The following is a 25,059-nucleotide window of genomic DNA, read 5'->3' as shown; positions in this document are numbered from 1 at the left end:
TGAAGTAGAAACAACCATAAACCAGCTGGGAAATACAGACTTTTGCCTATGATCTATGGTTGCCAGAGGGTAAACGACCATCCCTCTAGACCTGTGCGACTGAGGCCTACCTCATGTCAAAATGATGTAGTTTATTCCCTAATGTTGCAGTCACTGTAGGAGAAACAGTGACTGGAGACTGCAGCATGGCCACAACTATTGTGAATGTGTACATCGAACTCTCGCTGGCACTGAAATAGTTTCTTTGAAGATGGGGAACAGATCTGTGACCACGTGCAGTCAGTTGCTGTATTCAAAGAAACTTTGGTGTGTCCAAATTGCAACAAACCAGCAATAAGACAGAGTGAGTCTGCCATGAATTCTCAACTGGATGTGATCTGAAATGTAATCTTTTTGTAATATAATATTCATATCTTGCCAAATCATAACAGTTGCCTCAAGATAAAGGCCTTACAGTAATACACAGAAAACACCAACAATGAGGAAGCACTTGGTGACAGGGGGAAGGACAAACTCTCTTTTAATAGGAAATCTGCAACTGAAATACACAGAAACTCAAAGTAACGCCTTTTATTCAGAGTCCAGCAGGAACCTCAGATTTGAAACAAAAAGTCAGAAATTTCTCCTTATTTTTAGACAAATGTTATTAGAATACAACCAGTTCAATCGAATCCTCTGTTGAAAAGAAAAGTGTCATTAACAAGTTTTGCTCATCTGCTTTTATAAATTAGACTGCAAACCTTCTGACTCAGGTTGCCTCCATGAAGGCAACCTGTACCATTTCCCTCTGACTAAAGGAGACTGCATGTTCACTCTATGGGCAACCAGTTGGTTTCTAGCAAAAACATTCAATGCAGTAAGAAACTACTAACGTTTCCTAGTTGCAACTGAGCCGTGCGACTGAGCCATTCAGTACAGTTTAATGGGGCAGAAGTAAGAAGTCTGAGTTTTGCTGTCATTTTTAAATATGTCACTGTGTCCTGTTTTTTTTTTTTCAGGCCATAGTTGTTTCTTTTGACCATACAGTTGTGGACTTCTTACTGATCAGGGGATGTTTTTTTAAAAGTGAAATTCACAAAAAATAGTCGAGGTCCCAAGGGTTTGGGACACTACTGATGCAGACTCTAGTAGCAGGAGTTAAGACAATTTATCAGACATTGTACAGAGTATTCTTTCACTTCACTCATGCAGTAGTTCTCTCACACACCTCTAGAGAAATAAACAACAAGCTCTTTGCGCCCTGCGATAATTGTAGCTAAGAATTAGCTTTATAATTACACAAATTTAACTAAAATAAGTATTTTTTTTTCCTTTGCATAAAGTGTCACTATAACACCAAGATCTTTTTTTTTTTTACTGTTTCAACTTTGCAACATTTCCATGTGCACGGTGTGAACTGATGTCTTGGGTGAACATTGGGCTTGGGCTTTCCTCGACATCAATAAAGAGTGAAGCACCATGGGAATAAAATAAAACAGACTGTGCCACACTTTTTTCCTACTCTTAGATCTACTGTTAGTGATCACCACCTTTCTACAACCCTTGGTGTGCTCTGCTGCTGCACGACTGAATTTGTTCTCTTGTCCTGACATTTTGATCGCCTGGTGTTGAGTCACAATGATTGTGTCAAAAACATCTAAATCTACAGCTATCTCCTTTTGCTATTTCCACCACAGCCGTGTTAACTTCTGTCTGTTTGTGACACTAAAAAAAGAGCAAATGTCAAACTTCAGCGGCTCCGCTCTTACAAATTTAATTTTCCTGCCAGAAAAGAAGAGCAAATCAGATGTATGGCAGACTGATAACACATATTTATTCATCTGCACTAAAATTCGGCATCGTATTTGAAAGGGAATTAAGCTGCACGTAAGTGTGTGTGTGTGTGTGTGTCTGTGTGTTATATTTCCGCTATCAGAGGGAGCAGCTGCTTCTATCAGCCTCTCCAGAAGGGCCTGCTGTTCAGCCATCTGGGTAACTCCTGGCCTCAAATCAGTCTAATCTTCACACACGCAATAAAACATGCTCCAGTAAAGAAAAAATATAAACAACTCCAGCACACTAAAGCAGAAACTAAGAGGGAAAAAAAATCTGTGCATGACCTTGAATCCTTGGGAACTTAAAAGCAGTTAGTTGGGGAAAATAATCTCCAGTGTGACTCTTGGTCTGATAACGATGATAATCTTATAAACAAGTGTCTAAAACAGCAGCCGATAAAGACGGCAACAGGGATATCTGCACTAGAGTTTGATCAGATGGGATTTGTCAGGAAGGACGCTATTTTGAGTATAAATTCACAATATACCACCAAGTATATGTGCCGCTCTGCCTGACTGAATTAAATTTTCATCAGCTAAAAGTGGCTGCTAAAGCCTGGGAGCTGGTTCACAGTTGTTAAGCACAGCGGAGCACTGACCCGGAAACAGAGTTTGTGTGCTTTTCATCTCCAAGCCAGGTGACTCAGTATGATTAACACTGAACCGATGTGGGTTATTTTTCAGGCGGACTATGCAGGAGCTGAGCAGCGGTGTGTTGTGCATATCAACGACAACATCTACAGCAAATAGTAAAGATAACGTTTCCATTTGGGTAATTATTTAATGGCTGCTTTACAATAAAGAACAACGATTAAAACCCCCCCCCCCCCCCCCCCCCCCCCCCCCAAAGATTTCGTTTACCAAAGCAGTTACTGGGTGGCTGAATGGATAAGAGAGATAAGATATTCCCTGTTATCGCTTGTTTTGAGACACCTTGTTCATTACGTAATCGCCTCTTTAATCACACGTCAGTCCTTATCACCGCCGAGGCGTGGTCCACGTTTGATGAGTTCAATGTCAGAGGAGAAGGCAGCAGTGAGTGACACTTCATCTGACAAGTTCAGCTGCTCAAACTCAATTTCTGCTGTTGGGAGATTTCCAGTGTGCTGATTTACATTCCTCTCTGCCTTTGTCATCTTTCACTGCCCCTCTTTGTTTCCTGCTTTTCTCCAATTCTGTTTAAATAGCACGAATGTTTTGTTTCCACTCAAAGGACAATCTGAATGTAGTCAGATAGCAAATTTGTCTTGCAAGAGGTTCCTGATTGCATCCTTGCATTTAAATTACATTCTGGCCTAGGAGTGTGAAACCAGCACGTCTTTATAACTCAGTCTTACATGTAATATTACTGAGGTTCATGCACACTCATCTTTGTGTTTTTGTACCTGAGGGAGGTGGTAAGCTTGAGCGGACGAACGCCAGGGGTGGCGAAGCGTAGAGAGTTTCTGTACGTGACCTGCTGCACTGCACGGTTAAAGCTCTCGATGTCGTCTCCTTCCAGCACTAACACAGACTGGCTGGGATTCACGTGAACCTGGAGGGTCAAAAGAGAAGGACGCTCATATTAATTTACATCAAAGCTCCCGGCAGGTATGGACCGTTCATGTTAACCCTTAAACAACAAGTCTATTTTACTCACTAGAACGACAGAGTGGGCACATTTATGACCATTATCCGACCATTGATTTGATAAAAGAACACTTTTTCATCATAATGTCATTAATTGTTTTCAGCAGTTTTCATACAAAAAGGAGTGACCCCGACTCGTGTCCAGCAGTTGAGCTGTTTTCGTCATCATTTTGGGCATTAAGTATCTGCCTCAGTGCTTTTGCAGCAGTAAATATTCACTGTAAAACAATGTAGGGATGTCAAGTGGAAAATTACAATGAAGTCAAAATGTATAATGTAACAAAAAACAAAAGAAAAGCATTTTCAGGGGTCAGAAATGGTACTACACTTTCCATTATCCTTGCAACATCAGTGGTCAGGTTCCTGTAAATAATATGAAAGGTTGCAGGAGAAATAGAAAAATTCATGGTTGGAATTAATATGCTGAAAAAAAAAGTCACAATGGCACGCAGAGAGTCATGTCCATAAGTATCTGGAGCCTCCTTCACTTGCATCAGCATCCCTTTAGACTTTAGACAATAATGGCTGTAATTCCTAAATGAATGCAGTTCTTTTGTCAAACCACTTGATTTAAAAGTGAAAGTCTGCACTTCAATCACATGCTGATTGTTTGATTTAAACACAATGTAGTGGTGTGCAGAGGCAAAATTACAAAGGAAAAGTGTCATTGTCCAATTACTTATGCAACTAAGTGCAAATATATTGTAGATCAGCGGTCCCCAACCGGTACCGGTCCGTGAGTCGTTTGGTGCCGGGCCACGAGGGTAGAGGCTCAGGTGTGAAATGTATGGTTTTGAGGGTTTTTATCGGTTTTCAGCGTTATTTTGTTATTGTTTTTATCGTTAACTCGGTTTTCCTGGGTCTTTTCACGTGTGTTATGAATAAATCTTCTTTTTCGGTACCGGTACTAGTTTTATTTTGTTGTATTTATCCGCGACACCTTAAAGGCCGGTCCGTGAAAATATTGTCGAGCATAAACCGGCCCGTGGAGCAAAAAAGGTTGGAGACCGCTGTTGTAGAGGACAAAAATCACACTCAGCTCTTTGCTTAGGTGTCTGCAAGCTCTGCTTTCAGCATCAAAGCAAACAACATGCACATGTGTATGGTTGAGCAGTGGCTTGTTTGTAGAGTTAAGTAGCTATTGTTCCTTTGGTTGACATACTACACAAATATCAATGGACCTGGTGCAAAGTATGTTTTTTTTCCCCACATCTTTCAGCTGCTCCCTTCGGTGTCGCCACAGCACATCATCTACCTCCATCTTACCTTATCCCTAGCATCCTCCTAATTATTTAAAGCACATGTTGCTGCTTTTTAGTCTTAAAAGCTACAGAATAGAGGAGAAAATGACTGAATTACCAATTCTGCTTTAAAAGCAAAGACCATAGCATTTAAGGTGGATTTTTTCTTCATAATATTCGTAGTTTCTCACGTGGCCTCTTAGGGAAATTATTTGCCCACCCCTACTTTAGGTCAAAATCATAACTTTGGGCAGTTATTGAACATTTATCTGCTCGCGCATTACAAATGTTTGGTGGTGAATGGAGCTACTAAAGCTTAAAAATCAATATGGATTATCCAACCAGCAAATACATGGTTTCAATTCTTATTGTTTTGTTTCATTTTGTCGTTAAACAGCAAAAAAGTTTAGGAGCATTGCTCAGGTGAGCTGTGAAGATGCTACACCTGTGTCTTCAACCAAGCAAAAAAAAAAAAGACTTAAGTGTGTGCACATTAAGTGTGGGATGACCTCATTTGCAACCTTTTTTTCTGCACCGAAGATGCAACCTGCTTAACAAACTAAACACACAAGTGTGAATTATAAAACATGACGTAACACGCTTGAATTTATACAGTATTTTTCTGGACTTACTGAGCACTTAAAGCACAGCCTAAACATATATTCATTTAGAATCACTAATTAACATGTCTTTGGACTGTGGGAGAAGGTTGGACAAAACCAAGTGTCAAACAGTGAGGCTCCAACTGAGGGTTGAACCAGAAACCTTCTCACGATGAGGCGACATTGCTAACCACTCCAATGCCACGCTGTCCCAAACACAGGGAATGTTGTAAAGATGGATAAACTGATGTGATTTTTCTGTAAATGGTCGATATCCAGATGTTTTCCTCAATAAGTGAACATTTGGGATTTTTATATGAGACACTTTAAGTTTGCAAGGATTTCGGGACTTCAGAAGCCGAAAAAGAGCTGAATTATACTGTATCGTTATTTTGATTTTATTTAAATGCAGGTCTAAAAACTACAGTATTTGTCTTTTATAGAAAAATTAAGATTCATCTTCCACATTTAAGGAATTTTTTATTTTTTACAGTTTACTGTACTGTTATACGATTTGTACTTTCAAGGATAATGTTGTTTATTTCCATGCAGTGTCTCTGTCATATCCCAGCTGCACTGCATATAAAGTAACCATGAACCACAAACAACCTCAGCCATCACGGCATCAGCCAAAAAAGATTTGGAGAAGAGATGTGTTTGAAATGTGGATATTAAGTGACTTTCCCAGACGGGAATAACTGGAGGTGTGTGATCTGGCAGCCTAGAGCTCCCTTAGCTGTTACCTTCATGCCAGAGCCCAAAGTCTCCAGGTCGCCAAAGTCCAGCCCCTCCCTGCATGCGTACAGGCACTCGACCACGCTGTGAGGCTCCACGCTGCCAGGACGCACCGTCACCCCAGACAACAGGCCATGGTAACTGCCAACATACTTCACTAAGGTGTGAACACACATAACATCATCCCATGAAACTTCAACTACACCAGCAATGACACAGCAAAATGGCAGACCGCACACCATCACGCTGACAACAGTGTGAAACAAGAAGGTCACCTGAGTCTTTACCCTCTGGGATGGTGTTGTTTAGTATCTCCTTCTGCTTCTCCTCAGGCTCTGCAGGGAAAGCGGCGCAGCGGGGAGAGAGAGGGGGAAGAGAAAAACAGAAAACAATGAGGCGCTCCAAGAAATACTTTTCAGTCGAGAGGGGCTTGAAGAGCAAGCGAGAGGAAATCTGAGGGTACCAAAGATTGACAGGGAGAATAAAAAAAACACAGGCAGCAAGAAAACTGTTGACAATCTTCAAAAATTGCAGCATCTCCTCATTATCCGGCAGCAGCTGCTGCCACGCAGGAAACGGAGTGACTGTGTGTGTGTTTTTCACTGCTAATTGGCAGCCAGAGCTTCCCATTTTAACCAGCGGCTCGGGTGTAAGTGGCTGATGGCTGTCTGGCCTTCGTGTTGTTCTGCTGCCCTGAATAATTGATAAGTCAGTTATATTATTAGCCCTCAAAGACAAGATGCATCAAGTGAATTATAACTGAGTGAAATGAAAGGGAGAAACGGCGCGGTGTGAAACGTCTCAGAGGCCTGTCTCGAGATGCCTCACGAGGACTCGTAACTTGCCAGAAATTGCATCCTGCTATCTCTGCTGATGTTGGGTTTAAACGACATTTCAGGGATGGAGAAACGGAAACGAGGATTCAAACTGCTGCTAGCAGCTTTCAGACAGGAAGCAAAGCTTTTCTTTGAGCTGAGATGAAACGCGCAGCATGTTAGTCTCACCCCAGCAGGCACCGATGAACATGCGCTGACGCGGGGCGGGGTTCGGGATGGCTCCGTTGTCGTGGATGAGGGCGGGGTCAAAGGTCACTCCATCCACGTAAAGGGTCACTGATGGGAACTGGACGCTGAGTGAAAGATGATGCCACTCGCTGTCACACACCTGTTGGAGGGAGATAACATGGAGTCAGCATGAGTGCATTATCTGGGTGGAATGATTACTCAGACTCTATATTTAAATAAAAGTACCACTACAGCCATGGAAAAATACTGTGAAGCCCTACAACCCTGCAGAGTTTGCATGACTTCTCCTCTCATCAAACAGCTTGGCTCAGGTATTAGCATTAAAATGTATGTGAAACAACACTCTGAAGACGAAAATGTCTCCTATTATTGTTGTAGCTGGTTCAGGAAACAGTTTTAACTAATAAAAATAAAGTAATGCTAGTAATTTGTAAAGTTTAGCTCAGTGGTTCTGAACAAAAAGCTTGGAATCGTTCAAAGGGTCACAAAATGGGGAAAGAACCGTTTTTTATGTTCTAATTCATTTTTATTTTTATTTCTTTTGGACAGTTTAAATTAGTTTAGTTTCATTTAGTTTCCAGAGTGTGTTTGCTTATTTCAGTTTAGCTTAGATTTAGATTTTTATTAGTTTCTACATTGGCTTTAGTCTTTATTATTTATGATGTTATTTTAAAGAAATGCCAGAGGTAAGATTTAGGAAAATCAGTACAGATCCCAAAAATCCCTAATCCCAAAACTAAGGACATTTGTTCTATACTTTTAGTTTAGTTTAGTTTTCCAAGTTTGGTTTTTTTAAATTTTTGAATTTTATTTAAATTTTAGTTAACCTAAATGTTTTGTCCACATCCAGCTTTACCTGTAATATCCTTGGTAGGAACATAGACTGTATAAAAAGACGGGTACACCCCGCTATGACATCACAAACTGGTTTGAGAGACCCTTTCTAAAACGTTAGTGCTGGTGTTGTGTTGGTTTTCTTGGATAAGAAGGAACCACATTTGGATGAGACGGTGGAGTGGTAAGTTTGAACCAGATCCATAGACTGTATGGGTTTAATACACAGACACATATACCTGCTATTTAGCACTAAATAACAGACTAATAAAACCTCACTGACTAAAACCAGGATGGACATATTGTCTGTTATTATAAATAATTACACAACAAGACGTAATACTTGTCAGATAAATCTATTAAATAATGCTTCAAAAGACACCAACAACTCAAAAACAGCAGAGAGGTCCAGTTCAGGGTGAGGCTTAGCAGCTACCAGCTACAGCTGCAGCAACCTCGACCCTCATTTTAAGTCATGATTCAGTACAAAAGTTATAAAGAAATTCACCCCTGTACATGCAATGAAGGAAAAGCTGTAAGGTGAAGTTGGGCATGCTAACATGTGTGTGTGGTGTGACTCGTGTTTCGTGCAGTTTCTTCTGGGGGGGTTTGGGTTGGTTTTCCTATATTTTTAAGCCTTGAAGGTTGCCACGTTGGTAGGAAATGAGATAAATGAAATCCGACTATGCAAATTTTCTTTGCCTTTGTGGCTGTTTTTGCCACTTATTGAATACTTGTTAAAATTCAAGTCAAAGTTTTGAGGTGAAATTTGCTTTTGGAACTTCTGAAATCCAATCAAGTGACAAGTTCCCCTGACAAGACATTTCCTTTTGTAAGCTGCAAGTCAAAATTATAATCCAAATGATTCTACTACTTGAGTATTTATATATATTTATAAATGTACTTTCCACCACAGGTGAATTCCTGCAGACATTTGCTGTGATAAACTTTCTTTATCAGTGATGTGAAACCTGAAGGAATACAGCACACAAATGACAGGGGAATTACAAAGGCAGAGGGAGTAGGAAAGAAAGACAGGGTAATAAGATATTGAGGTCCAGACAGGGGGATTTAACAAATCTTCTCTGTATCAGCTCAGCATCCTTTAATCCATGTGACTTCAATCTGTCTGAGACTGGTGGCTTCCGTCAAAACAAACCCCGATCACCCTCCACCACGTACACCAAACCACAGCCTCGCATGCATCCAGGTATACAGGTGTGCCGAAAGACCTCGCTACTTGTATTCATGTATTCTGATGCATGCTGGACTTTTAACCTCACAGGTAGCTTTATGATGAAAGATATAGATTTAGAGTCGAGAAGTATGTTGTGATACATAAAAGGTTCGTGCAGCGACACAAACATCTTCATGTACTCGGCTGAGACTGCGCGTTTCACCACGGTGCTGAAGATGCGATGTGATCAGAACAGAAAATGAGTTCCATTTTGTTCCATTTCCTTTTTACTGGGAACGGACTGCACAAAATAGTCCGAACAGAAATTGATTTTGTAAATACGGATGACGCACAGATCCTCTTCATGCATGAAACATTTAAATGATCTCGTTAGAGAAAGCCCGGGAGATGAAAGAAAAAGCCTTTTATCTAAATAAACAATAGGGTTGTCATTTCACTCACTCTGCATATATCCTCATCTGTAAAATAGCTAAATTTCCAACGAGGGACGGTTCTGATGTTTGACATGGCACAGACATAAAAAGTAACGACTGAATTTTCTTCTATTTCAGCTTAATTTCGAGCTTGAGAAACAGAAGAAACTGTGCAACCGACAGCATCGAAGCTGAGCATTGCACTTCCCTTCAGTTACCTGCTCCAGTTTCCACAAGAACTTGACGGGGCGAGCGGCTGAGACGTCGGGCCAGTAGAAGAGGGAGAGGCGGCAGCCGTGGACGGAGAGGGAGTAATGGGAGAAGGAGTCATCTGTGGAGCAGGAGAGCAGAAAAACAGAAGATAATTGGCGCAGGCCTGTCAGAACTTCTTAAAATCATCCAGCGTTTCTTTGGGAGAATAAAGAAGAAATGGGAAGAATTACTGGTTTGCTGTGGTGTGGATTCACCAGCCAGTGGAGCGGCCAGTGATTCTGACAGTAGACGGTGCTTCATAATATGGATGTGGTGGCAAATAAGCTGTATTCTAATACATGGAATCTGTATGCACATCCTCAACATGGTAGCACAGAAGATTTACAGTTGGGGCAATCATTTGTTGGTCAAATACCCAGTTTCTGTAGTTTTCCCTCTGCACAGTGGATTATAAATCAATCAAGATGTGATTAAAGTGCAAACTTCCAGCTTTAATTAAAGGGATTTTGCAAGAATTTGCATTAAGTGTTGTTGGATGAAAATCCTTTGCAGTCTAGAACCCATGGACATCACCAAATGCTGCATTTCCTCCCTTGAGATGTTCGGCCAGATTTGGTTGTTGCTGTTTGTGGGTCTTTCTGCCTTTTGCCTTCAGTTGTTACAGTCTCTGGGTCTAAGAATCAAACTTTTGAGTTTTGTGTCTTTTTTTTAGATCATTTCCTGATTTGTTTCTCCGTATTTATGTTCCCAGGTTTAGGTTTCGCATTTAATTCTGTTCTTGGTTTCAGTTTGTTTTCTTGCCTCCCTTATGTTTCTGTGTCTGGTCTAATCCAGCCTCTGTGTTTTGTCTTGTATCCCTTTGTGTCGAGTTAGTTATAATTCCTCAGTGTTTATCCCTTTGTTCTTGGTTTCTGTTCTGATTTAAAGTTTGTTGTTTTTTGTCCTGTCATGTTTTATCGGCCTCGTCTGTGTTCCCTGTGCTTTGTCGAGTTTTCCTCTGCGATTCAGTGTGTAGTATTTTCCCGTTTTATTTTGTTAGTCCTTGGTCTCCTGTGCCCTGTGTCTAGCTTTACTTCCCGTGTCTCGTTATCCATGATTTGTTCCTGTTGTGTCTCCCACCTGTTTACCCCTCACCTAAATGCCTTGTGTTTAAATTGTCCGTGTCTTCCTCCTGGTCCTTTGTCACATCCTTTTGTGATATCCCATTTTGTGATTCTGAAAAGCATTTAGAGTTCACGTTTGCCTCTCGAGTCCTTCATACTGGGTCCAAAACCTGCCTCCTGCACAGTATTAGGTGACATCAGCAAATCAAAAACATACTCTGATGACAAATATCAACTCATTGATATTCTTCAATGAATTGGTCATTGATGAACATAACATTTCTTTGCTTTGAGAAACTCTTTATTTGCTTTGACTCATTATCCATTTGCACTGTGAAGTGCTGTCTGATTAGTTTTGCAGTCTGAATCTAAACGTGTACACTTGATAATTCATCCTGCTACTTCTATCTGTGACCACATCATCAATAAACACTAGCTGCCATGGATGCCCAGGCCGTAACATCGCCTCCACCATGTTTAACAGATGATGCTTCTGTTTTACCGTCATTCTACTACAAGTTCATCTTGGTGTAATCTGGCCAAATTTTCTTTTCAGGCTCTTTTACATGTTTTCTGGGAAAGTCTCACCTGGCCTTCGCGTTCTTTTACCAGTGGTTTGCAGCTTGTATTTACATTAATGAAGGTTTCTCTTGGTTGTGGACCTTTGAGAGTTTTCATGGCTTGGTTGTTCTCCTTAACCATGAAAAAAAAAATACTGTCATCATCCACTTTCATTGGCTTCTGTGGTGTTTCATAACGTGTCAAATTGTCGATTTAAACACTCCTACGGCTTATTTAATCTCTCTGATTTATTTTGGCTTTTCAGCCCAGTGATGGCCTCCCTCCCTCGTACTGATATGTCTTTGGGTCTCATATTTTTTTAAAAATACAGTAAAAAGCCATAAAATACAAGGTAAATGCTTTGAATCAACTTCAGATATTATGTCTGCTTCATTTATTATGAAATAACAGGTGAACAGGCCTCACCTAGCCGTGAAAAAGCTCATCGGTCAATTATCCAATGATTTTAGAGCCTCTGAAAACAGGGCACTGTGTGTAAACATGGCTGTAAAGAGTTAATGTAATACTTTTGTTAAACCCCTTGAATTTAAGCTGAAAGTCTTCACTTTATTTGTCATATATGTACATAGAGTCTTTGTCCAATCTATTATGGCTCTAACTGTATGGAATAATTAGCATATTAATTCTTGAGTAAAACACAAACACATTTATTGAACTTGTTTAAGAACAGACAAAAAAATGTATAATTTCATCTTTGAGTCAAAGTGAATCTTTGTGCCAAATTCCCTCAAACACTGCTAAGACATCACGCTCACGAGAATGGGACACACGGACAGGCGGACGAGGTGAAAAGAAAAAGGACCAGCCAGCTTCTGCTGCTGGTGCAGACGCACGACGTGAGTTTACATTCAATCTGAAACTCCACCATGTTTTTCTCACCTGTGAATTTTATCAAAAAGGAAAGCTTGCTGAAAACTGCACCCATACAAAGTCACACAGCTGAAAATATTCACATTACCCATAATATTGTTCCTGGCACAATTACAGTATTTTACTCTTCTTCTGTTTTCCACTTGGCTGCACAAGCAGAGCAGCTGGAGGTTAAGTGCCTCTCTCAAGAGCACCTTGATAGTAGCTTTAAACAGTTTTTTTTCAGGGCATGATTTTCCCCGAAGCTCACGTGATAAAATGGTGCCCTCTAAGGGTTTAGATGACTGAGGAGTGGATATAAAAGTGAAGAAGCAAAACCATTTCTAACCACAACATCACTCGCAGTCCCAAAGGCTAAATTAATGTGCAAGGGACAGCGCTTACCATTCCTGACGGTGCTGCAGACAATAGTCTCCTCCTCCTTGCGATTTCCTCTGGTTTGCGTGGTCGCAGGCTGGATGTTGGCACCACCTCTGCGCATCCACAGCTGGAGGGTGAAGTGGTCGCCGGATAGTGCGGACACAACCGAATCGGGCACGACAGCAACGTGGTTGGAGCCGTTGAAGGAGAAGATCAGAGATGAGTCGGAAGACGGGAGAGTGGGCAGCGCTGAAGTCCAGTTAGCGGCAGGAGATGGAGGTGGGAGCAGGTCGACTTCGCCCCTGACAGCACCTGATACAAAAAAGAGAGGTGATAGAAATAACGGATCTGATGTCAAAAGGTTAACATGTTTTCAGTCATAAGCCTGAACCCACCACACAGACGTCGCACAGATCTGTCGGAGTAGCTGTCTCTGTCACAGCCTTTCCCGATGTGGCCGGTCTGGAGCTCTACGGTGGCCTGGATGTTCCACACGGTCTCTTCACAGGTCTCCAAATGCAGGCTGGGGAACAGAGGGATGCTGCCTGACCCAGGGGTGTACTCTACACGCTTGGTCCATCCTGAAAAAAAAGTATCAATACCCGCTTCACCTTTAACATCTGAGCCCTTCTGACCTTTTCTACACTCCTTTAGCATCAAACGCAGACGACTCAGACATTAAATGTCTCGAACCATCGACTTCCCCTAGCACAAGGTATGCCTGGTGTCTGATTGCGGCCATGTGAGAATTACCACGGGTAATTTGTGGAGTGATTTCCCAGCGAGGGAGTGGGCGTCATGTCTCGGCTAAACCACGATAGTGAGAATAAATATGACGCAAACATTCCCCTGCTGTGTGATACATGTGAGAGAAGGCAACCTCAGACAATATCCCAACTTGATTCTCCAGTTTTTCCCAGAGTTCATGTCTGAAAACTGCTTTGGAGTTAACTACCCTTATCTTTAAAAAATGTCAAAGCCGACTGACTCCAGCATGCTAAAAAGGGGAAAGTGTGTTAAATTTATACAGCCCATCTATCCCTAACGTCCTCCTTCACTACATCCATGAACCTCCTCTGTGGACTTCCCCTTTTAAACAGGAAATCTACTGTCTGAAAAAGCACGTAACATTGCTGTAGTCGTATGTGTGATCTAAAAATATACTGTCACAGTTTAACTATGCAGTTACCTTCCCTTGATATTACTAAGATTCAACACCGCCTCTTTAAAACACAGTTCTTTTGATCTAAACATGCAAAGGTGATTCATCCAAGTGGCAGCCCACACACTTTCTAAATCAAAGTGAAAGTTTCATCTCCCCCATCACCACAAAAAAAGGAAAATATTAAACAACTAAAGCGCACGTATGTGTAAAGTCTCATCGGCCTTGTTCTGGGATCAGAAAAAGAGAAGTGCGTGTGAAAAATTACCGATCCAGCCGGGTTTGCAGGACGGCTTGACCGTGACAACAACCTGAGCGTCAGCCTGAGCGCGGTTCTTTCCACAGTCGAAGGCTGTCACCCAGAAGGTGTGAATGCGCTGCCGCTTTGAATCCAACGGCTCTGTGTTCTTAATGTTTCCTAGGAGACACAGAAAAATAATGAAACAAAAAATAAACCGGGGAAAAAAATAGAACATTAGTCACCCAACCACAAGGTTGTTGCATAACTGAAGCTCGGGTCAAATAAAGACCCATTGATAAAACCGGCACATTCCCAACAGCAGAGCCACTGCCCTGTTAAACGCGTCATGCTCGGTGATATGAAAGCGAGGACAGATTGCACACAACAGGATAAAAAACTGAAGGGTTTTCCTGTTTTTAGAGATAAAGATGAATAAACAGCGAGTATCCGTGATAGGCTGACAGCACTCAGCATGCCAGCTGACAAACAATGCTAAGGAAAGAAGATGGTGTGACATGGTGAGAGGGAAAAACAGAGGGATGAAAGAGACAGAGGTAGAAACAGGAGCAGAATAGACAAATTGAAACAGAAAATAGACAATAAACAGCCCACAGCGTTTGAGCAAATCTGGAACAAAAGGTTGCTGTGCTGTTGTATCAGTCTGACCCCTAAAGAAAGGAACCGCTCATCCTCGGCAAAGCCCTCCAAGTCTGGGACATTTCTGCACAGTCATACCAAAACAGGGTCCTTCTCAGTTGCTGTGACACTCTGTTAAACAGCTGCACTTGATCCCAAACCAACCAGTCAAAGGATTCAGCCTAAAGCTCCAATATTCATTCATTTTCAAGGTTTTCATTGTTGTTCTAAACAGATTGTTTGGAGCTTTAAATCAAACAGAGACGAGAGACAGCACACAACACGCATTCAACCGCAGGGCAGAAGATATAGATGTGAAGGAGAACGTGCTCTTTGTGGGATCATTTTACATGTAAATGTGACCAAAATCACAAGACAGCTGTTGTTTTCATCTTATTTTTTTAAATTTATGTGTATAGTGATTTTATCGGAGGACCTCATAGTTATAAAATCAAGATTTTAGCAGTGGAGAGTGGCAACATATGGCTTGTTAACAATGTAGTCTTAATAGGCCACATTTGTGTCACTTTTCACAGTCTTTTCACAAACTAACAGCAGAAACAGGAAAAGTATGTGGATGAGATCAGCTTAATGTGAATTAATCTGTATTAAAACACACTATATGTGAGCACAGAAGAAACAAACAGATGTGACCGATGGCAATGAAGCACAACAACCCAAACCCAGCTCTCGCTTTTTGGCCAAATCTGTGCTAAAGTTTGCACGCCTTCTCACGTCATCCCTCCGCATTACAGCTTGGACATAGTGATGGAGCATAATTAGGTCCCACGCCTGAGGAGGAAAAACATCTAATGGCTCTCTTAGGTTTGTTTTGCGTGAAGGTGCCTCCTCGTCGATTCTGTCTGCTGGCAAAAACTGATAAATGTGTAAATGCTTCTGTGCAGCGGGACGGTCTACCAACAAGATAAAAAATATATTTTTAATAAGCTGTCAAACCAAAAACACGAGCCTTGCTCTGTGGAGACCAAAGTTCATAACGCTGGCAATAATACATGGGGCATCAACACCAAGAATGAGAAAGCTTTGGGACTCTGTTACTCAAAATGCCTACACCAGCAACAACACAGCAGCTTGTTAACATATAAATAACCTTCACAGGGTAGTCAAATAATCCTAATATAACTATAATTTCCAGCTACAGAAAGGCACTTTGTCAGGATTCAAACCTCCAGTTAGTGAGTATGGTTTGTGCTCTGCGTTCTTATGAATCAAAGCTAAAGGTAACATCAGCCATATTTACTGCTCCGCCTACCAAGGAAAACAAATCAGTGCCTCCAACCCAACTCCCTAAAAATCAGCTCTTTCTTTTTTGTATAAGAGTTTTAGTTTATTTAATAACGTCACCTGAAATTTGACCGTTATATTCTGATTACTTTTTAACTTTCAGGCTCTCAGAGCACATATGACAGGGTTGAAATTGTTATTGTTTCCAGCTTTATTTACTTAAAAACGTGCAGGAGGTGGTCACATGACATCCTTGGAGCCTTTAAGCTTCACTAAACCAAATCAGTTTTACACCCAGTTCAAGAAGACAAAAACTTGTTTTTGTTCAGCCATATTTAGGCATCAGTTTCATGTCATAGTTCGAAAAGCAAAACTCCAATTTAACACCAATTTAATGTCTATGACAGAGACCAATAAGCACTGGTACCCTCCATGTTTTTGAAGTGAATTCTGGTCAAAACCAGGACTCCTTTTAATCTGCAGTTTGAAAACAGCCTCACGTTCTAGCAGTGATTTATTTGAGTTTATGGATAATTAGCGCAACATCAAATATCCACAGGTCAAATTTATCAAATTATTAAATATTCAGTTTAAGCGATGATCGGTTTTGTACGGCAGCAAATTTCTTTTTAATTAATCCAAAAGGTCCATGGGTTTTATTATTTATTTTACAGAACATGTGCCCGCTGTGCCACAATTTGCTTGTTTTTGGTGCTGTCTGGTTTACTAACTATCAAGTTTTACTATTCAAATTAACATTAGGATACACGTCTGTTTATTAGTTTCATCATATTTTTAAGACAATAATTAAAACATGAGAAAGGTATTTTAAAACTCACTGACAAACCCTCATTATACAGCAGCAGTTTGCCCCAAAGTGGCACAACAGCCAAACAAATGATGGCGGAGGGAATTTAAATGCTTCTTCTCCTCTACAGTATTGTCATCTGTATAGAGACGGTTAATTGCTTGTATTGTATATTTGCTTAAGATGTTATTTTAACAAAAATGCAGAGAAAGTTTATTTAAACAGCTCCTGAGATGACATGTTAGCACTTAGCACTTAGCACAGGGGCCTAAAATGAAAGAAATGGCTAACGTTTTCCATTTGAGATCGTATCAGGATTTGGGCCCACCATCATAGCTTATGCTTTTACTGAGTGTTTCTGATTTTTATAAAATCATTAAATATGAGTTCTTTTTATTAGTGATGCAATTATACAGAAATTACATGTGAAATATAAAAAAAGTGCAATTATATAGTAAACATTACTTTTAGAACAGATTAATATAACTGATCTGAACACTGTTATTGTCTGAGTACAGGATATGGTACACCGAGTAAATAAACTGGACTCAGTATCATTTTCAGCAATACTCAGATCAACAAAGCAATGATTTCATGATACTTGATATAATTCAGTGGTTTGAAAGGTTCAGTAAGGTTGGAAAACTGCAAACTGCTCCTTTAAATCATTGTGATCACACTGCAGTGTTGCATAAACTATTAAACAAAGTGTTTTATGTTTCAGGGAGATGAAGTTATGTTCTGCTGAGAAGCAGCATTAGATAAGGGCTTCATATTTATAGAAACACAGAAAGGAAAATAAAATGTCTTCTATCTGAAATAAGGGTTTCTCTCTTTCTCCTAATGCGTCCTGTTAAATGTGTTACTTTGTCAGCTGTGTAATGTGTGCTTTTTGTGTCATAAATCTTTTAAATGCTGGCTGAACGACAATAAAAATGTTGGGGTACATTTCTAGGGAGGAAAATCTTACAATCTTACATCTGTTGAATAGCTGTAAATTCAGTGTAATGTGGATTTATGTTGAAAACATATGTATCCCTGATGGTATCATGCACAGGAAATCCACTATAAAACTCAAACTTCACATTTTCAAATCAGTTTAACAGAAAACCTCCAAACTCCCAGGTGACAGATTTGAGAACATTCAAACTCAGTTGTTTTTTAAATCTATCGCATAAAATAATGATCTCAATGTTTATTTCCATTTAAATATTTCCCAAATCATTAGCACTTAAGCTAATGAATGGATGTTGTGGAAACAACTCGATAATTAGGCAAAAATAGTTGATATAAAGAGTACCTGTGATTACTGAATCGCTCTTGTATGGGATCACCTCTGAGGATTTTGTCATCAAAACATATGTAATCCACTGGGACACTGAGTCCTCAGGTGTCTGGAGTACATTACACGTTGGTTAGGAAAAGTTGCTTGAGCGAGGGAATAATAGTTGCGCTTATTCATAATTTAAGGGGAAAGGTCTTTTGACTGCTGAGCACTGTGCTTATCTCTTTTTGACATCAAACAGGGCAGTAAATTTTGAGGCTCAGTTCCTGATCTCTGCAGAAAGAAAAGAAGCAAGCAAGCGGTCTTTCTTCACAGTTTTGGGGTTATACAAACCCAAATATACTCAAAAATACAATTAAATAAATAGGTGGATTTTGCACAATAAGCCCCCTTTAAGCCGAACAGCTGTTGCGATGTTGATGCAGAGACAGAACAATCGTCCGCCCACACAAAGTCTATTTTAACATCTTTCGGTTTCTACCTGAGAGGAGAAGAATCATAAGTGCCTGCAAATCTTTTCACTCTGTCGCTATGCAGCAGCGTCTGGTGTGTATGTTCTTCATGTATTGAGGACATCCGGAGTTTAGCAGTTGAATACTGATCCGAATATTGAATTTTGTTATTCTATTTGAAACCACGGCCACCCAAGAAAGAGAGAAAATAAGGAAATAATATGGTGACTGGCAGGCATATTGTATTTTTCTTGGAATCAAAGGGGAAATATGGATTAGTCTATGAGGCTCTAATTTGCAAAATGAGATTCATCTCACCATCGTTGTCAATAGCAAAGGGCACATTGGGAGTGATGATGTCATAGAAGCAAATCTGGCTGTACTGCGGGGAGCAGTCGGCATCCAGAGCCTCCACGCGTACGATTCGGTCAAACAGACGCCCTTCTGGGACAGAGGCCTCGTAGCGACGCTCAACAAACACGGGGGAGAACTCGTTGACGTCGTTCACGCGAACGTGCACGGTGGCCCTGAGGAAAGCAGGAGCGGGAAGACAAACAAGTAGGGAGATTACTGGAACAACAGAAAGCAGTACTGGATGCACAGTTTTTACAATGCATAGCTAGAAGAGCCTCAAACACTGACTTTGATTATTGCTGAAAGGATTAAAAATCTGTCTAAATTAGGGGGGGTGGGGGTCTAACTTGTGGGATTTCTTGCTGTTGACTCCATCAGGTCCCTCTCCGCAGTCGTAGGCCTGGATGGTGAAGCTGTGCTCCCGCTGGCTCTCACAGTCCAGCGGCTCCTTGGACCGAACCAGACCCTCACCGGTGGAGCGGTCTAGGACCACAGCTTCAAACTGGACCGAACCGGATCCCGAGGGGCCATTATGGACCCGGAAGCCACAAATTTCACCTGGGTGAGGGAAAGGGGGGCGGCGACAGATAGTAGAATCAATGATTTATTTATTAAATTCTTTATTAAAAAGAAAAAAGCATTGTCTGAATTGGGAACTCTACACTAATGCGAGGTTACATAACTAAACAGAGCGGCTTTGCATTGGCTTAGCTTTGATTGATGAGCATTGATTGGTTAAGCTTTACTCGTTATCTTTAAAGCACTCCACGCTGTGACTCCATCATACGTTTCTAAGTGTTTGTGAACTATATTCCTCCACAGTACACCTGAGATCCTGCAGCACAGCTCTGCTGCAAATCCCCTGGTCCAGTCTAGACTAAAAATGAAGGCGATCGTGGCGTCTCTGTTCTCTGAAAAAAAGCTTCACCGTTCAAATGTATCTTCCCAGCTTTGAATCTCTGCTAAAAACTGTGCACATCTCCTTCAATCAAACAGTTATTTTAATGTTTTCAGCAGCAAAAATTCAATTTAATCAACCCACTGTCAAGTTTAAATAAGTTATACTGCATAAATTAGGACAAACAGATCACACGTGATCCACAGTGGGAAGGGAAATGTCCCACAGTGCTACATTATTGAACCAACTGTGACAATTTATTGTAATATTCAGCAGATTGTAGGTCACATCATCCATCCTTACACCAGAAATGTGCCGATAACTATCTAGATATTGCTTTAAGTGGCACTTTATCTCACGCTGGGAGTCATGATCAGAATAGAATGAAACAGATTGCAGCTGCGACTCAAAATGAAGCGGATCTTCCCTGGCTGACATAAGTCGAAGGTTCATGCGCAAACAGCTAATTTCCTCTTCATTCTTGACACGGGTCCAATAAATTTCAGGGAGCCCCTGAGTAATTTAAGTTGATCTTTTATAATTTGACTGAACATAGTTATTTCCAGGTCTGCAAGTGCAAACACGATAACCTCATTTCATCAGGCTGCAGAGCGCCGCTGACTGCTCCTGCAACGAAGGGTTGAATTACACTATGATGGTCTAAAAATAGTGGACTCTGTGACTGAATGCATTGCTTTTAATATAGGGACCGTCTGTTGGGAAATATGGCTGGAAATGGCAGCAGTCTGACATCTCGAAGTGAAAAATGAGCACTCGTGTTTACTAGTAAAAGTTCAAGTACGTAAACTGACATAAATAAACCTCAAACTGGCCTCAGAGCTGCAGCATCAATCTGTTCATAAAATTAAAGTCACATCATTTCCAATTTGACCCAGTGAGATGATTTCGGTCCGGCTACTCGAGCAGATGATTTGACCTATTTTACCGCAGGCTTCACATCAAAAATGTTCGCATCAACTTAATGCTCTTCCATGCTTCTTATTGCAGTTGGTGTTACCAGCGTAGTGAAGTGGAGCATCTTTGTCGAGGGCAAAGAGAGGGGGATTGAGCAGCACGGTGTTGTCGTTCTCCATGACAATCCCCTGGTACTCTGTCTCGATCCATGGCTTGTGCTTATTGGCTAAACGGCACAGAGAGGAGGCTTTGGGTTAAATGGAGCAATTAGAAGGAACCAATGCATCTATTTTTAACTCTTCATTATGGGTGAGGACATGGTGAGAGTGTGCACGAGTGGGAAAAATACACGATGGATGTGAGACAGTCTGAGCACGTTCACAATCTCACAGTTCGCCCCCCAACCCCCTTTTTTCTTCTCCATCATGGACCACCTGCCCTTGTTCATGTCAAGCACCACTCTGCACACCTTCCTGTCTGACAGTGTAATTAAAGCCAGTCAGATTTCTCCCTATCACACACACACAGAAATATACTTCTCATATCAATCACCTAAACTGACCTGCCACAGGCGCCTCACAAAAAAAAAAAAACAGAGTCAGAATCAAATGCCTCAGGTTTACTCTGAATTTAACCTTTAATTGCAAATTAATTATTCATCCTGGTGCTGAATGTTCTGTGCTGAGTGATCAAAGGGCGAGTTAATGAGCCAGAAGGATGATGATTTTACACTCCAGCAAAGAGCAAAAACAAAAGCCGGAGTGCCCTCCCTCTGTTGTCCTCAATCTCTTAACACAGAGTCTGAAATCAGACACAGGCAGACTTTTGTTGGCAATCACTTTGTTGTCTTCACAGTGAGTTTTCTCCATAAAGTCTGACTAGAACTAATTTTGCTGTCTCGTCTGAGAGAGGAGAGGGAACAGAGGAAAAATGCTCCTGGTTCTGAATCTGATCGCACCGCTCTCCCTTCAGAGACGGCGCCGGGGTGTCGTGTGAAAGTTTTCTGATTCTTCACAACACAAGACGCTTTTTATTGTCGAACTAGCTTAAGAACATTGGAGGAGGTATTTCCATTGTACTTGCTATTACACTTTTTTAAAAAAGCACGCCGTAATGTATTTTTCATTTAAGCCTGTCACGCTCCGTCGCTGTATCTGAAAATGGGCTCGGACTCACCAGCTATAATGGGCTTTCTGTTAAAACTGAATTTGCTTATGAGGTTTTGTTGTGCTTTAATGAAACTGCATGCAAAGACGTGACTAAAAACAGACTATTTTTAAAAAGATATGCCCGTTTCTGTCAAACCCCTTCATCTTCGGGTGTGACATTATGCTGCTTTGTCTTGAGTGTTTTTGCAGTTAAGTGGTTAATAATTAATCCACATATCAAGAAATTAATCAAGAAATTAGGCAGATTATGTGACAATGAAAGTATTATTAATTGCAGCGATAGCTACATATACTTTAATAGAAGGTTTTTATTTATTTATTTATTTTTACATTTTCACAAATGTCCAAATTATATATGCATGCTTTCATTATTTAATATGACATAAAAGAAAAATTACTGAGCAAAAAAGAAGTAAGGAGCACAAATGTGAGCGTGCCAGACAGTTTGTAACACCAACTGGTTCAAACCAATTTTAGCTGGCACCAAACACATACTGAGGTTTAATACCCAGCCCTAATCAAAGACATTCATCCTCTCCTCCTCCTCTGTTTCCATGGTCCTCTGGTGTGTCTCTTTTTTGGTCATTTATCTCCTGCCCTCTGTCCCCTCTGCTGATCCCCCCTTCCTCCCCTGCCCTGCCCTGCCCTGCCCTGCTATAGCATTAATCTGAGCATCAGGCCTGTGGATTACATCCCGGATTACAGATTGAGAGGCAGCTCACTCCATCTCTCTTCCTTCTCTGTGTCCCCTGGCACTCCTCCCCTCTCTGTCACTCTATCGCTCCACAACATTTACCCACCCCTCCTCACCCACACACAGAAATAGCCCAGTCTCTCACACTTTTCCTCTTCTCTTTTCCCTCGTGTCACCTGATCTCACGTACCACCTCTCTATACCCCCCCCCCCCCCACTTATCAGCATGGATCTTTTCGGCACGTCCTCTCCTGTCACAGCTCCTTCTCCTCTTTCTCTCCTAACACCCCCCTCCCACCACACCTCCCCATCTCTCTGACACTCCATCTCCTTCAATCTCCTCATCTTCCCTGCGTTTCCACTCCTCTACCTTCTTCTCCTCTGACATTCTCCCTCCGCCCGTTTCATCCGCCTTTCCTTCAACACGATAATCACAGGAACAATGATGCTGAAGCAGAGTCATGCTTCTCCAGAATGATAAATCTGCTATAGGCGGGGGAACAGATTTATAATTTTCTCAGAGTCACACCACAGGCGACACAGACACACCGGGTCATGAACATGTATGAGGGCTCAGACGTGCTGCTGAACGAGCGAGGCGTCGAAGCTGTAAATAAAGGAACAGTTCGGGCCAAAACAGCCACGGTCCTGCCTCAAAACCATCATCTCAATACTTCACAATTAACAGTCAAAAGGATGAGGAACTGACCTTTGTTGCCAATGGCAACCGAAGTCAAGCAAAGGAGGAGGAAGGAGAGAAAATTCATTCTGTCCATCTGAGGGAGCAAAGGAAAAAAAAGGAGGGGGGAGAGGGGCAACAGGGTGGGGGTGAGGAGAGAGGGGGAGGAATACAGTACATGCATCAACAACTGATCAGCAGTGAGAGGAGACAGGAACAGTAACAAGACAGAGACAGATCAGGCCTATCAACTGGTGCTGCCTGTGTGTGCAAAAACATCACTGTGCAAGAGTCACGTATGTAAGACCTACACAGCAAAAAAAAAAAAAAAAAAAAGAGGCTACACAAGGAGGAACATGAACGATCGAGAAGCTGTTCACCATCACGAGAGTGGCGTGGTTTCAGCTCGAGAGCCCAGGATAGCCTGTGGATCACATGCATACCTGCTCAGGAGTGTGTGTCAGGAGAAAAGGTGGCATGTGTGTGTGTGGCAGTGTGGGTGTTTTCCCAGGTTTTCATTGTGGATTGTTGGAGCTGAAAACCCCTCAAGGACTCATTCTTCAGATGTGGCTGCAGCTGCATTCCCCCCCCCCTAACCTAACCTGATATAAGAAACCTCTATTATGTTTTCACCTTCACTGCTGCAGTCCTCGAAAAGCTACAGGACAGCACAGATTAAACCAAAAAAAAAAAAAAGAAGGAGGCGGAAATATATCACAGAAGAGTCCATCTGGTCACAGGTTGTTCAAGGCTAGACACACAAACACACACATTCAGGAGCAGAAACATGCGACTATGCGACAATTTGCAGCCGATTTATATCACAGCCTGCCTGCACTGACACACATTACTACACAGCTCCGGGTACATGGCTGCCGATAGCCGTGTTCAGACATCGCATCGGGAACCCGAGCAGGCTGAATGTCGCAGAAATGAGGGTCTGCTTGAGCAGAAACTTGCAGGTCTGACATTACCGTGCTGAGTGCGGTGATGCTCCTGGTTGGTACCCTGCCTCTACGCTCGCAGCATCCGCCTCTCACGCCCCTGCCGCTCGGCACAGCACGGCAATCCCCCCGCAGGCTGCAAACGACCCAGTCCTCCAGGTGGAGACGCACACAGGCGGATGTTCTCAACAACCCAAGACCCGGACAGGAGGGTTAATCTCCAAGGCTGTGTGATGAGATGCGAGGAGGATGAAGACACCGATGGATGCCCTTGTTTTTTTTTTTCTTTTTTCGGCTCTACGGAGGAGGAACGGGACCAAAAAAAAGACGGTAGGAATATTACGCTGACGTCCCCTCCCTCTCGGCGTTTCTTAACCCGCCCACACTGCGTCCTTCTCCCTCTCCATCTCTCTCTCTCCGGCCCCCACCAGCTCCGTACCAGACTGCTGCTCTGGCTGTTTTTTGCTGTTGAACGCACATTGAGAGTGACTCAGACCTCAACACAGCAATCCATCTCATCACGTTTATCCCCCCCCCCCTCCAACAAATAAAAATAAACTCCAGCAGTAGCATCATGGTTAGATGAGTAACACACGAGCTGCCCCATAGGTTTTTTTTTTTCTGTTAAGATTTATTTTCGGATCATTAGTTTTGCCACACAAACCTCCCATGTCCACACTGCAAAATGACGTCATGTCACCCCCCTTTTGCCCCTGTAAGGCACATGAAAGCACAAACATATGAACTACAGCCAGAGGTTGAAAGCAGCATTTTATTTAACATTACAAAAAAATAATAATAATTACCCTCCCCATCTCCTTTGCCACATACATTTTTTTTGTTCCTTTCTACATCTTTTAGGAGTAAGGCATGAAGAAGTCTCTTGGAATAGCAGTTCACATCAATTAATAATCACTGTGTCATGTATAAATATTACCAAAAATCTGGGCTGTCGTTA

The 25,059-nt window shown here is 41.8% G+C and overlaps 1 protein-coding gene across 3 annotated transcripts in view; it reads right to left on the bottom strand.

The window, feature by feature from the left end:
* The window catches only part of clstn3 (calsyntenin 3), a 30,823-nt gene extending 6,276 nt beyond the window's left edge, over window positions 1–24,547 (bottom strand). The window contains exons 1-13 of one of the 3 annotated variants that reach the window (XM_026184357.1): window positions 24,132–24,547; window positions 23,188–23,254; window positions 20,719–20,841; window positions 19,150–19,360; window positions 18,767–18,975; window positions 14,050–14,199; window positions 13,015–13,200; window positions 12,644–12,931; window positions 9,710–9,822; window positions 7,026–7,185; window positions 6,297–6,356; window positions 6,030–6,178; window positions 3,200–3,348 (exon numbers count right to left, since the gene is read on the bottom strand). In XM_026184357.1, the coding sequence (XP_026040142.1) occupies window positions 3,200–3,348; window positions 6,030–6,178; window positions 6,297–6,356; window positions 7,026–7,185; window positions 9,710–9,822; window positions 12,644–12,931; window positions 13,015–13,200; window positions 14,050–14,199; window positions 18,767–18,975; window positions 19,150–19,360; window positions 20,719–20,841; window positions 23,188–23,254 (1,865 nt within the window). In that variant the 5' untranslated portion in view covers window positions 24,132–24,547. The remainder of the gene's footprint in view (window positions 1–3,199; window positions 3,349–6,029; window positions 6,179–6,296; window positions 6,357–7,025; window positions 7,186–9,709; window positions 9,823–12,643; window positions 12,932–13,014; window positions 13,201–14,049; window positions 14,200–18,766; window positions 18,976–19,149; window positions 19,361–20,718; window positions 20,842–23,187; window positions 23,255–24,131) is intronic. The other 2 variants (XM_026184358.1, XM_026184359.1) reach the window with 2 other exon arrangements.
* Window positions 24,548–25,059: the final 512 nt, after the last annotated feature.

The sequence above is a fragment of the Astatotilapia calliptera genome, chromosome 11 (assembly GCF_900246225.1).
Source record: "Astatotilapia calliptera chromosome 11, fAstCal1.2, whole genome shotgun sequence".
NCBI lineage: Eukaryota > Metazoa > Chordata > Actinopteri > Cichliformes > Cichlidae > Astatotilapia > Astatotilapia calliptera.
This window is presented reverse-complemented; position numbering and strand designations above follow the sequence as displayed.